The sequence below is a fragment of the Xiphias gladius genome, chromosome 12, assembly GCF_016859285.1.
Source record: "Xiphias gladius isolate SHS-SW01 ecotype Sanya breed wild chromosome 12, ASM1685928v1, whole genome shotgun sequence".
Taxonomy (NCBI): Eukaryota; Metazoa; Chordata; class Actinopteri; order Istiophoriformes; family Xiphiidae; genus Xiphias; species Xiphias gladius.
Genome location: NC_053411.1, coordinates 3,096,832 through 3,110,447, shown reverse-complemented (window position 1 = coordinate 3,110,447; position 13,616 = coordinate 3,096,832). Strand labels below are relative to the sequence as shown.

Genomic DNA, 13,616 nt, shown 5'->3' with positions numbered 1-13,616 from the left:
TGGCGTTTTACAGGTGGAAAGTAGGGATATCATGGAGGTGCATATATAGATATTTCAGATGGGTTGGTTTTTCTTTTCTGCTTCCTTCCAGACGGGACGCTTTGTTATTGAGATGTTGCTTGGCGTTTTTTTTTTTTTTTTTGTCTGTCTAAAAAAGGCGTGCCTTCTTCTTAAGGTCGTTCCTCTTCCAGAGGGCCAGGCGGTCGAACTGCTCCAGTGTCATGCCGAAAACCTGCTTGAAGTCCTCAGGAGATAGGTGTCTCTGGAGAAGCAAAACACAGCAGAAAAACATATGCTTTGTAAAAAAAGACAAGTACTGTATGTAATTTAAAGAGGCTGTCCTCACCAGAGCACGTTAGCACTGGTTATTTGTACAAATTGGTTAAAACAACCCACAGATGGGTGGCAAACTGAAGTTCAAACCAACATAAAGCATAGTAAGGTGTTGTTCCACCACAGGCCTCTAAAACAGCTTCAATGCTCCTTAGCAAAAATTTTATAACTCTGGAACATTATCAGTGGAGATGACCATCATTCTTCTGAAACATATTCCCCGTGCTCAACACCACTACCTACTGCACAGGCTTATATGCAGGGGTTAAAGTGGGCCAGAACAATGTAGAACGGCGTTCCGGCACCTTGCATTAATAAGTAGGCTAAATAAGCCTGGCGTTCCTTCCGGCTACCAATGCCATGAAGATACACACTCAATAAATCAGAAAGTAACATCACCACACAGCCCCGCCCCCAGACTCTCATCCGTAGTCGGACTGGCCATCGGGCATACACGGACATCGGGCATACAGACAAATCCCTGTGGGTGACTCTTCAGTTCTCTCTGTTCCTTAAAAGAACAGCACAAACAGCACTGAACAGCACAAATTTACTCTGCAATTCAATCCACCACATCACTGCAGTTGCACCGAAATGCATTGTTTCAATCCAAAACTTTTGCTTCTATACACTCAGTTGGCAGTTTAGGAGGAGCTAGCTAAAACTAATGCAGTCTAATACAACAGCCCTGCTATAGATCCTCCATCATGAAGGTTGTAATGTTCAGTTTGTGTTAAAGTGTTTTAGAGACATGTTGATTTCAACTGTGTGATCATTTTGGAAGATGTAGTTTGTGCTGCTGTTGAGCTGTATTGTATTATACAGAGAGGTGCTTCTGTTATTTAGCCTACCTTCATTGATATAAATGGGGTTGACAAAATAATATAAACACCCGTTAATATAACGCAATAAAACAGTTTTTAAAAAAATTAACATTATAACCTTCATGGAGGAGGATTTATTGCAGGACTGTTGTATTAGACTGAATACATTTAAGCTAGGTGTACCTGTTAAAGTACCAGCTGAGTGAATAACACTAGCTTCTCTGTGTTGAATTTTCACCAGGCTTCACACTAATGAACCACATGTTCTACTGAGTCAGCAGAACATGTGGCTCTTTGGCTTAATTGATTAAAACTTCCCCTGAACCAATGAGATTATTCCTGCCTCTAGGCCAACTTGGCTTTACTCACCCATTTCTGCTGTATGGTAATTCCGTAGCAGCTTCACACAATTCATCGAATCCTAAAATCATGTTTGTGTTCACCACATTAGCAGGCATGACGTTGCCTTCTGTATTGAGGTTTAACACACCAAATTCAATTCTGTGCCTCAGAAGTTCATCCAATGCTGAACTGCTATCCAAAACCCACTTTGGCTCTCACTGCAAACACTCACTAACTCCTCTGTAAATGTCAAAAATATACCATGGAACAAAAACATGCATGGTATTGATTTAGACCTAGAAGAAAAGCATACACTGCTTTATTGTAAAACTTTGGCTGCACAGTGCTCAGCAGTTGTGTGTCTTTGTGATGATAGTAAGTTAGAGGCAGGCGGTTGCTGTGTGATAGCCAATCACCTGGCTACCATACTAGCCAACAGAGGGAGGAATGTGAAGTGACAGGTTTTTGACCCTGAGGCAAAAACATCCAGATCGCTTTCATTTCTCAACTTCCATGCTAATGGGATAACAACATGATGGTAAAAGGACAGAGAGTACAATCTCTATTACCAAGAAAATCTCCTTTTCAAAACATGTTACTCAATAAAGTTATTATAACTAATATTATGTGATCATTTTCATTAGAGGGTGTAACTTTCTACCCTATTACTTCAGAGAGTAGAAGGACATGAGGATTTAGCCTTCAACGGCATCGATACTGTAAGTAGTACTCCGTTAAGGCATGTCATTATCACCATTTTCCAACATAATACATGATGATTGAACCTGCAAATTGGGCAACTAGTGGCCCCTTTCCACTGCAGGAACTTTTCCAGGGGCTCAGTAACTTTTATAGGAACTCTTGAACTTTTTCTTGCATATTAGCCAGGGAAACCTGGTTATAGTTTGGGATCCTTGGCTGTAGTTTCTGCCCTCCAACAAGTTCCTGCTCCTATAGTAGTACTTTCTGATGGCCCCAGTATCTCTTTAATGAGATACAGATGAACTCTGCAGTACTAATATTGTACAGCTTTCTTTCAGACTAAACAAAGAACCACAAATTAACAAGATGACTCTCAGATACTGGGCTTTAATGAATTATTATACATTTTTTTAATAACAACAAAAAAAATCGAGTTTTCTATATATCAAAATTTTATTTGTACACGCTCCTAAAGTAAAGAGCACTCATGTATGTCATACCAAAAAAATAAATAAATCTTTACAAAACCAACACTGTCTTACTGCTGGGGTCATAAGAGTACTGTAACTAAATTGTGAGTTTTTAGTTGCAGCATGTATAACCTTTTATTTGATTATAGGACTAAAATTATAGTTAATATTTCTAATCTTTTGGCTTGAAAATAGTTAGAAATAAAGGTTTCCAGTCTTTAAGGTAAGCTAGGCTAACTATGTCCTGACTCCAACTCTGTACTTAACACATACGCATGAGATGGGTATCAATCTTCTCATCTCACTTTCAGACAGAAAGCAAACAAGCGTGTTTCCAAAAATTTTGAAGTACTCCTTTAAGTTGTGCCACTGCACTACACACAAAAGCTCGCTGGCTGATACTTTTGTGCAAAACCTCACACACACTACCAGTCCCAGGTCAAAAATATCACATTTGGTTGTATTACCTCATGGGAAAGTGTGTCCATCTTGGCTCTAAATTTGAGTTTTAATACAGGTTTAGCTGCTGATTGGGTTGGGTAAACCAGAAGCACTTTGGGTTCAAGGATCAGGAACAGTGGTGGGTAGAAGAGAGGTTGGAATGTTTCTCTCTGGCACACACACACATTCACACTAATGACGATATGACTCCACTCTACTGTTCCCAACCACAGAGGGACATCTTGAGTCAGTAACATATCAATATTCCGACGGTCCGTCTCCTCTTGGGACAATATTCCCATAACCCAAAGGCTCACAGGGAGTTCTCATGTTAGGGTTACTTAAGGTTTAAATATTTTAAAGGGGGTGTTTTTGGAAAAAAGGGTTCGTGAAACCTCTTCTGAGGGAGGGAGGACCACAATTGAAGTTTTTAAATGGGTTACTTTTGTGACTAAATCATTTCCTGTTTTCAACTGCACAAAGTTAATGAAAGTTCTGAATCTGTTAATGGGTAGTGTAAGAATAACAGCTGCAGGAAATCAGTTATTATGGGACATTAAGTCCAATTATGCCTAATTTTTTATTTCAAGACATGCTTGTGGGTTAAACTTGCCGTGACCCAGGGCAAGAGCAAGTAACACTACCGTCAATTATACTGACATGTCTCAATATAATCGCACAATTTATTGCATTTATTTTACATTTCACAGCTCCATCTTATAGAGTTTTCTTGCAGCAAACTAAACCATGTGGCCAAAGGTATTTGGACATCCGTACATTGCATCTTTATATGACTGCTGAACACCTCATTCCAAAACCATGGAAATTCATCTGCTGCTATAACAGCCTCCTCTCTTCTGGTTTCAGGCTTTCCAACCAGATTTTTGGACCTGGTTGCAGGGATATTCCCCCATTCAGCCACAGCACTAGTGAGGTTGGGGCACTCACTGACTGCAAGCCAGTCTTTATCACCCAAAATTGTTGGATGGGTTGAGGTCAGGCCTCCGTGCAGTCCAGTCAAGTTCTTCCACACCTAACAGGGAAAACTGTTTCTTTATGGACCTGGCTTTTTGCTGGCTTTGGGGAACTGTCAAGTTGAAAGAGGAAAGGGCCAAAAACAAACTGCTGTCAAAAAGCTGGGAGTACACTATTGTCTGGAATATCATTTTATGCTGCTGCATCTCCTTTCATTGGAACTTAAGGCTTTAGAATACTTTAAACGAATTAGGTCTTATGACCAAGGGCGAAGGGGATGGAGGGATATATCTCCTTCTTAAATTTCAAAATTCTTCTTTAGTCTACAGCACCATTACAGTTTGTTCGATTTACTCACAAATATCTCTTTAAAGATTCATCTTACTTTTCAGCTACCAAAATCCAAATGAGAGAAAAAATGCTTTCAATTGTTACCATGCACTCGCAGCATTTAAGCTTTATGAGCAGCCGTTAGTGCTTTGCCGAGCCCCTTTCTGCCCCTTATTTCACCTTTCATATGTTCTTGATGGAGGTTCTTGGGGCCATATGCTGCCTGCTCCTATGTAGCTTAATCTTAAAACTGCAGAAACTACTAGGGCTGGAAAAGGTATTTCTTTCTACTACACCTTCTTTGCATGTTGATGAGGTAATAAAATCTAACCTATGTTTTTGTTCACGGTCAATATTCTCCTAAAAACATGCTGGAATTGAAAGGCAGTAAAGAACAGAGCACTTTGCACTATTGAAGGAAGGTCAACATTATTAATCATACACTTATCAAGGAAACCAAATGTGATTATAAGATTAGTGCATTAATAATTCAGCAGTTTCAATAGCATTTCATTTTTCTTTTCTTTTGGTATACACCCATTAGTATGGACAGAGCAAGGAACGCACTGAATCGAACAAAGGCGAATAATGGTACAAACTTTTGGACAGTCTCTCGTCAACCTTACTAAAAGTAAGGTAAGTAGTTGTGTGAAGAATTAAAAATAGAGCTTGAGAAAGAAGTTCAAATCCTGACTACTTTCATACCTCCAAACAGGTGGCCAGTCCCTGAGTTAAGTGGGTGTGATTGTCAGACAATTCGTTTTGGAAAGTTACAAGTGTTGTTGGGTACAACTGGTTAGAGGATCTGACAAAAACAGCCCCAGGCTAGAAGGCCTAAAAACACCCTCCCGTCCACATACTTTTGGCCACACAGTGTATATATATATATTTTTTTTAAAGCAGAAAACTTACAATCATTTATCCACCTTTAAAAAAAATTCTTTAAGCTTTGGCTGATACTTTTATCGCAAATGGCTTAACTGCATAATATTGATTTTTTTTTTTGTAGGCTACAAATTCACATTCTCTCAGGCTTTTTAATGACCTTTGGATAGAAGAGGGGAAATGATGGAGCAGGGAAAGGAAGATTAGAGCTCACCTCCAGTCTGGTGCGATCTACGTCTCTGGGAAGCTTCACTTTCACTCTATGCGTCACTGCCAGCATTTCATAAGGGTAGACCTGGCACACACAAAGTAAGCATTGTGGGATATTTATTGGGGAATACAATTATAATCCAATGTTCAAAACAAGCCGCCAAGAATATTAAAGTATATTTCTAAAGTATTAACAAACTCTTACCTTGTACTCTGAGAGGGAAAAGAGAGAGAGAAAACAGAGAATTAATCTGGCGGAACAATGAGTTTTTATTTAAATTGCAGGCCTATTATAAAAACGACCATAATAGATCCTGACCCTGGACCCAAATCTTCTCAATAATATTGGGTTTCAAAGGCGTCAAAAGCATCATAAACGGTTTCTCTGCACACGCACAAACACGCACACACACACACACACACTGTAATGAGGTTGGCATCCTGTCAACTCTCTCTTTACTTAAGATACAGCCAGGACTGTAGAAAACACACACTTGTAATCACACAGCAATAATTCTGCAGCTGGAAAAATGACATCACCCATCAACGCTGTTACCTCCATTCACTGATCTGGAGCCAGAGCTGCAGGGCTCTCCATGCTTGGTCAGGGATGATAAACTGACCATAGATCCGCTTTTCGAGGAAAGATGAAATGGGTAACATTTTATAGATTAAGATTTTAGCTGATGCTTTTGTCTGAAGGGAGAGGTCCTTTTGGGGGATTGAGTTTTTGACTCTTTACAACAAGAGTTGCAAAGTCAGAGGAAATTGTTTAGGAAGTCCAAGGTTCCAAAAGTCCTGTCGATTTTCAACATAGACAGTGTTAGGTGACTGATATTCGAGCACGTCCGAAACTTGGATGGACACAAAACTCTCCTGGTCGAATCATCATTACAAAAGACAAGCAACTGTGATAGAAAATATCCAGTTCTTTGATTTAAAAGGCATAGGAACAAGACTGTATATTTTGAAACTAGACTGGAGAAGTTAACTTTAACTCTTAAGTAGCATTTTGTTATGGAATGCCTAATTGCTGAATTTAAAGTTCTGCAATGTGCGTTGCTAATGGTTAGAGGAAGCTAAAGACTCCACTTTGTAAAAACTTGATAAAAAATTTAATGGTTTGAATCCGCTCATTTTCAAATTCTGGGTCAATTTCAGATGACTTTCGTAACTATGGTGCTGTGTTTTGTCCCCAGTTGCAATGATGAAGACTTATTGTCTTGTATGATTGGGCCCAGAGGGATTACGTCCAAGTTGAATAATATTGTAGAGGGACCAAGAATCGAACCCTGGGGGACTCCACAGGTAATGGTAGTGATCATCAATGGCACAGCATAGACTCAAGATATGATCCGAACCAACTGAGGACTGCACTAGATGACGAAATCTTCAAATCTGTCGAGAATTATTTTATGGCCAGATGTTCTAAGGGCTGAGATACAGAACTGATGTTTTCACTGAATTAGTTTTCAGATGTATATCATTTAACATTTAACACAATCTCTGTTCCAGGATGTGGTCTGAAGTCATACTTAAATTTTTCCAAATGCAATTTACAAGTGAGAAGATTTTAAATTTAACAAAAAATGCTTTCTTCAAAGAAAAGGAAGATTAGATAATCCATGGTGATTAACATTGAGTATATCAATGAAAAAGAAATGGGTATTTAGTGGGAAAAAGGTTAGGTGACTGACATTCAGCTAGTGCCTATAGAACCTTCTAGGTTGTTTTGTGTGTACTGCATGTTTAAGATCCCTGAATTTAATTTTTTTTTAAAAAGGGCTACAAAACCTATACTCTTAACCCGATATGACTGTGAATAACCTGAAACACTCTTGAAGTTTACAGAACTTTAAGCTCAGACATTGTTTTAGTTGATAGGTGCTGATGCACCTATCAACAGTGTAACACTAAAAAAAGCTTGCAAACCATTAAGATTAGAAAGAGCAAAGAAGAGCCGAAGATAAACAGCTTTAAGTTAATTTTCACTTTCACCTCGCATGCCTCCCCAGCTCTGGGAGTCTGGGTCCACTTCATCCTCCACCATCTCAGCAGCCTGCAGGAATACACACACATGAACAGACACACAGTTAGACCGTCTTTTGGATATCCTGCTTCATGTTGCCAAGAACATGGCTGGTCTTTATCAAAGCTAGGGTTGATCTGAAAGCCTTTTAGTCACTGTTTTTGCCCTTGGTTTGCTCACATTATTTCGTGGTGACCAATAGGAAATGAGTGTGCTGCATTTTTCTGATAGTGAGATTAAATTAGTTTGGAGAGACTGTTTGCCCATTAATAGAGTTAATCTGGCTTGAGGGTGGCTATAAAAAACACTCAAAATTAAAGATTGACAGCAGCTTTCTATTTTCAGTCTTCAAATCCAACTAAAATCACAATTGCTCCCTCCAAGCCTCTGAGTGTGTGTTGCTGTTGCTGGGTTTGATTGACACCTGTGCTGGCAGGGGCATGGAGACACATTATAAACAAACTTGCACAGCTAACTGTACCTAAAAACTATGGGCAAACAGCGTTTTTGTGTTGAAGAATAAAGACACACCATTTAGCATCTAGCTATGTTTTGAAGCTTTTTAACGTGCTACAGCTGACTAGCTAATTAGCTATTATTAGGGGACATTGGTTAGAAAACGAATGTGCTGTTCAAGGCTTTTCCTTTAGTGGACCCAGCTGATAAAAATTTCATTTTGTCCAATTTGCCTAATAATAATAATTACAAAACTAACAGAATCCCCTTAAGCATTAGCTGTCCTTTGCATTTTTCTGCTAATTAGCCAATGCTAGTATGCTAACACACCAAACTAAGATGGTAATGCTGTAAAATGTTACCTGCTAAATATTAGCATGATGAAAATGTAATTGCATGAAACCATGTTAATATTAGCATTATCTCAAAGCACCACTGTCTACCACAGAGTTGCTAGCATTGCTGTAATTTATGATTATGTGTATGCTGAAGCAGAAAAAAGTAAGTGCAATTTAATTTCGGTTCAACTTTAAATGTAGATTGAGCACAATGCCATTCTGTAAATGAGCACGTACTTACACAAAATGGTATCAGTATAATGTCAGCATAGTGTCACATAGCTACACATTTAATACAAAAAAAGATCTATCCCCCTTTATTCTACTTCCAACACATGATGTAAACAACACTAACCAGTAATGTCAGCAACTGAAAAATAGTTAAGTATGCTTTGGTGCCATGACTCCATTGTGGCTCCTGAGCCTTCATTTCCTTCTCTGCCTGTTTTGTCTGTCTGTCCTCTATCCATCAACAATCACAAAGGGAGAGGAGCAATATCACATCAGGGGATGATAGACTAAATAAGCCCAGCCTCCTCATAATAAACCAGGCCCTGCCTGTGTGGAGTGAATGGTACTGACTGACCTCTGTGTAATCTGATACCAAAACTGTGAGAGAAAGGCTCAGGGAGATTGATTACTAAAACTGTGGAAAACTTTCAAATGGCCTTAAATGCTGCTCTGAGGTTTTAGCAGAGAGATGGGGGTTATGTGGTGGGGATGATGTGCGTGTGTTGATTTGAGAAAACCTTGATGTAAACAAATGAAGATGGAGGCCTATTTGACTACGGTACCACAGCAAGATTAGCTTAGAAACAGTACCACCCAGTGGTCTAAAAGGCAACAGCTGTCAGATCCTCCCAACACATCCAAGAGCTCTTTCTGTAATGAAGCAGCCAAAGTAGGACAGCAAGATTAAAGATCTTCTAATCCACTGGTGCACTTGGTATGGATACAAGCACGACCCCCTTTCCCATTACGAGTCACTATCTAGAGTGTCAAATGCTAAATGACAGGCCACCAAATCAAGCATACGCACGCCATGGCTGGAGACCTGCCAAGGTTTTGGACCTGACCTTTATTGAGCCTGACTAGAACAGAGGAGGAACAAAGGAAAAATTCTCAAAGTTAAATTAGTGTATTGTGTCATGTTGGTTTGGCAGGAATATATATGTCTTTGTGCCAGGTGGGAAAGTTAAGGGTTTACGTTACAATTTGTATTAGGTAAAATTCGAACAGTAAAATAATAACCAAAACTGTCAGTTGTAAACACCCTTCAAAGTTGAACCAGTTCACAGCTCTGGTCCAGTTTTGCCCTAACATACTCACTGTGGTTGTAAGAACACTCATTTCCTGTACAGCGAGGGATTATAAGCAACATTTCAGATACACTCACTTTAGGTTTTTCCTCCAAATTAAATGGTTTAGATACTTGGGGTAACCTGTTGGATTGTTAACAACCTCGTGTTTTTAAGCAAAGTTGCTGCTTTCTGAGATCTAAATAATTACTTTTGTGAGTACAGTGTTAACATAACTAATAGAACTGCTGGGCAGAGCTACCAAAATAAAGCACAAGTAGTGCATTTAAACTCTGTAATCACTATAGAGTAGTCTTCTGTGTTATAGTGGCAGAGTCCGCCATTCCTGTACTGAATTCAGATTGCCTTCACATGCATGTGGGATTCAAAGGAGACAATACAGCATATTAATCCAGTTTTAGTGTTTGCACCTTTACCTCACTTATATCACTGTTGACTGTTCACTCCTCCACACACATATCAGACCTGTATTAACTTACTACTAATGCTAAACCAACATTACATACTGCTGCTGCTTCACATTTAAAGCTTTCAACCAGTGAAACACAGGGTGGCTTTTATTGTGAAGCAGTCATAGGAAATGCAGTGCATTTGTCACAGAGGTTAGCGCCCACTGCGATCCTTCATCAAAAATGTGTCTACAAAGGAAGACATGGTCATTTTAGGCATTTTTTGCCAGTGTATCAGTTTTAAATACTGCATGGAGTAATGGTTGCTGCGTCTCTTTTCCAATTCCGACTAAAACAAGCACTTGTAAAATGAAAATCTTTGGCTGAGCTGTCTGAGTTCCAGGAAGCACCATGGATTTTTCCTACTACGTCATGTTGTGCCACATAAAATTGGCAGCTCACCTTGTAGATACCATTCCTTCCATATCCGGGTAAAGATGCAGACTTATTGTAGGGAAAATCTGCAGAGAAGAAACGTATATCTTTTCATGCTCGAAGTTCTGTTCAAGATCGATTTGTTTTGATTCATATCACTCACATCAGGCTGAGCTTGTGATTGGTTACTCACTTGGCTGGGAGGTGTCAGTGGGCAGACTGCAAGTGGATTTACGGGGGTCCAGGTCTTCTGGACCCATCTGTCCATCAATCTCACTCTTCAAGATCATCCAACTGGTCCTCTACAGAGAGAGAGAAAGATCCAGAGAGAGACAGAGACAGAAAGATGGAAAGAGGTGATGGATGATGGCAAAGAATGAGTTAGTGAATTAGTAAATGGATGTACAGTATTTGTAAAGTTTAAGAAAATGACTTGAAAAGAGACAGATATGGCTAGACAGATAAAGACACACACACACACACACACACACACACACACACACACACAAAGACCCACCTTGCTATCCTCCCCATCTTGCCAGGATGTTCTAGAAGCTGTAAAACAGTCACATGTTACAGGATGTCACAGTTAACGTGCTGGATCATCTGCCTCTCAGCTCCAATGTACTGCACTAATAACTCTAGTGTAAATCATCTCCGGACTGTGACATCATCAGTTGCAGACGGCATCTACAGGGAGCTTGTTGTGTAAGTGTACATTAAAACAGTGTGAATAGCAACCACTAACATATGTATCAACACTATTTTCAAAGGGCTACACTATACATTTTGTGAGTTTGATCCATTGGTCATCAGAGAAAAATATCTTAACAGTTACAGGACTGGTCATCAGGAAATTTGGTATGGACATTCATGGTCACAAGAGGATGATTGCAAATGATTTTAAACTCTGGCGTTGGTCAAAACTTCCACTTGAAAAAAACTTTGTTCCCTGACACTTTGTTTTGAAAATGAATGACCAGATTTCCAACACATTTGCTGTGAATAATCATGGTCCCTAGAAGATAAATCCTAATGTTTTTGTGACCTCCTGTTGTTTTTGACTCTAGAGCCACCATCAACCTGAAATTTCCACTTGCACTCAAGAAATATACAAAAAACGAATTGGTAGATTGCTATGATTGTGACTGAGTGTTCAGTGTTAGACACTCCATGACCTGTTTCTCTAGCAACTCCATCAGGGTAAAAATGAATTTTCTGTTTTTAGCTCCTCTACTAGTAAGACTTCTACAATGGCAAATCTCTCAGTATGTTGTTTGTTCATCTGACATAGTGGGGGGTAACCAGCTTGGCAGCTCCTAGGAGCTTTTAGTCTTCTAGCCTTTTCACCTTGTTATTTTATGTCTTTCAGCTCTTCAAATTCTGCTACTATAAAGTCTAGTAGATTTTATGGAGATATAAAATAGATTTGTGCGCATTTAATAATGCAATTAATAAACTGTCCCGTGGAATCAAAACATTGTGCACACAAATAACTTTTTCAAGCCATTGAGTGACTTAATTGTGCTTTCGCTAAGAAATGTCAAAGAAACAACAAAACTGTTAAATGTGCAAAATCCAAACAAAATCTATGGATCTCTGTCCAAAATCAAAACAAAACTGCATTAAATTCAAGAGCCTGCAGCGAACAATCAATTTCGAACTTCCTTAACAGAACTGAAGCTGCAGGTTTTTGTAACTACTCTGATAAGTTAAGCAAGGAGCAAGGAGCATCCTTGTTTGGTTATTGCATTCATGACATTTGTCCTTGTTGCCTTAAATGTTTTTACATAATAGTGATGCTGTATTGGATGTTGTTTCAGCAGTACTGGCTAACTATCTGATGTCTGCACATATATCACTATGTAGTCTAATCCAGTGTTAGACCACATGTTTTTTGGTTGTCAGGCCATGGAAATTTTTATCTAAAAATAAGCCCCTTGGATTTAATGTAGTTTTGTTCAAAATTTTGGACTGCAATACCTTTACAGTATATACTTAGTGCATTAGCTTGTTGAACAAAATAGTGTTGCCTTTGACATAGCTTCAACATACTGTATGTTAATATGTCCGCTATGTGTTATAGTTTTGTTATATGAATTGGTGCGCATAATTATTAATCCAAGACAGCTTGAATTAGTCAGCTTGAATTAGTCATTTTTAACATAAATTACTGACAAATTCCTTTGTTTTAGGACAATGTTAAATACATATGGTCACTTCACATACTGCATGCTAGACGTATCCAAATAACTTTGGTGACAACTCCAGTATCAGATAAAATGTGCAATGGCCAAATTCATATAAAGTATGTATAGCCTATTCAAAAAAAATGTCACTTTACACAGCTCCAACGTCTTTACTTGACAGGAGGGAGGTACAGATTTTTTTTATAGGTTTTCTTTCTTTTTTTTTTTTGGCAGACGGCACAAGCCTTGTCAGTGACCTCACGTTTGCCTGAATGCGTACAATCACGATGCTGACAGCCAGCTCATAAATCTGTAGGACTATGCCATATGCAGCTGATTGACTTGTTATATTTGATAAAGATGAATATTTCCTTATGTGATTGAGGTGAAAACAGGCTCCTCGGACTCCAGTGACTGTGTGTTTCGGGTGACCTTGTCATGTGCACATATAACTTGAGAGCAACTATAGTGAAAACCATACAACATAATTTAGACACACAAACAATGGTTAGGGGAGAGACATTGTGATTGAAACAGTGATTGGTACAACACTAATGCCACCATACACAGTGATTCATGTACCCAACCACCCACAGTGTACACACAATCACAGCATCACCACTAAAACCAACAAATGAGCTGGGGAGATGAGTGCAGACGTGCATGATCGGGGTGAGAAAATTAACACCCAAGGGCCCCACTTCCAGTCAGCTTCAGTCCCAAATGGATTGGATTACCAATGTGTCACCGTGTTGCAGTGCCAAATTAGACACTGAAATTTTGGGCAATGTTTATATTATGGGCAAATCCCAATTATGCAGACTTTCTTTCAAACATTTACGTTAGTCTCCTCAACATGTTGTTACATCTAGCCCCTGATCAAAGAGCTTTCTCTTCCCTCTAGTTAATTTGAAGTATCTACAACTGCTGCTGCACTGCCCACTATGGG

At 39.1% G+C, this 13,616-nt stretch overlaps 1 protein-coding gene across 19 annotated transcripts in view; it reads right to left on the bottom strand.

Annotated features, from left to right (window-relative positions):
* Positions 1 to 115: 115 nt before the first annotated feature.
* ablim2 (actin binding LIM protein family, member 2) overlaps positions 116 to 13,616 on the bottom strand; it is a 95,907-nt gene continuing 82,406 nt past the window's right edge. For 18 of the 19 annotated variants that reach the window (XM_040141273.1, XM_040141271.1, XM_040141279.1 and 15 more), the window contains 7 exons: positions 10,996 to 11,033; positions 10,672 to 10,780; positions 10,506 to 10,564; positions 7,511 to 7,571; positions 5,718 to 5,725; positions 5,517 to 5,597; positions 116 to 262 (listed from right to left, as the gene is read on the bottom strand). In XM_040141273.1, coding sequence (XP_039997207.1) covers positions 149 to 262; positions 5,517 to 5,597; positions 5,718 to 5,725; positions 7,511 to 7,571; positions 10,506 to 10,564; positions 10,672 to 10,780; positions 10,996 to 11,033 — 470 coding nt within the window. In that variant the 3' untranslated portion in view covers positions 116 to 148. Of the gene's footprint in view, positions 263 to 5,516; positions 5,598 to 5,717; positions 5,726 to 7,510; positions 7,572 to 10,505; positions 10,565 to 10,671; positions 10,781 to 10,995; positions 11,034 to 12,884; positions 13,131 to 13,616 lie in introns of those variants that run through there. The other variant, XM_040141288.1, reaches the window with a different exon arrangement.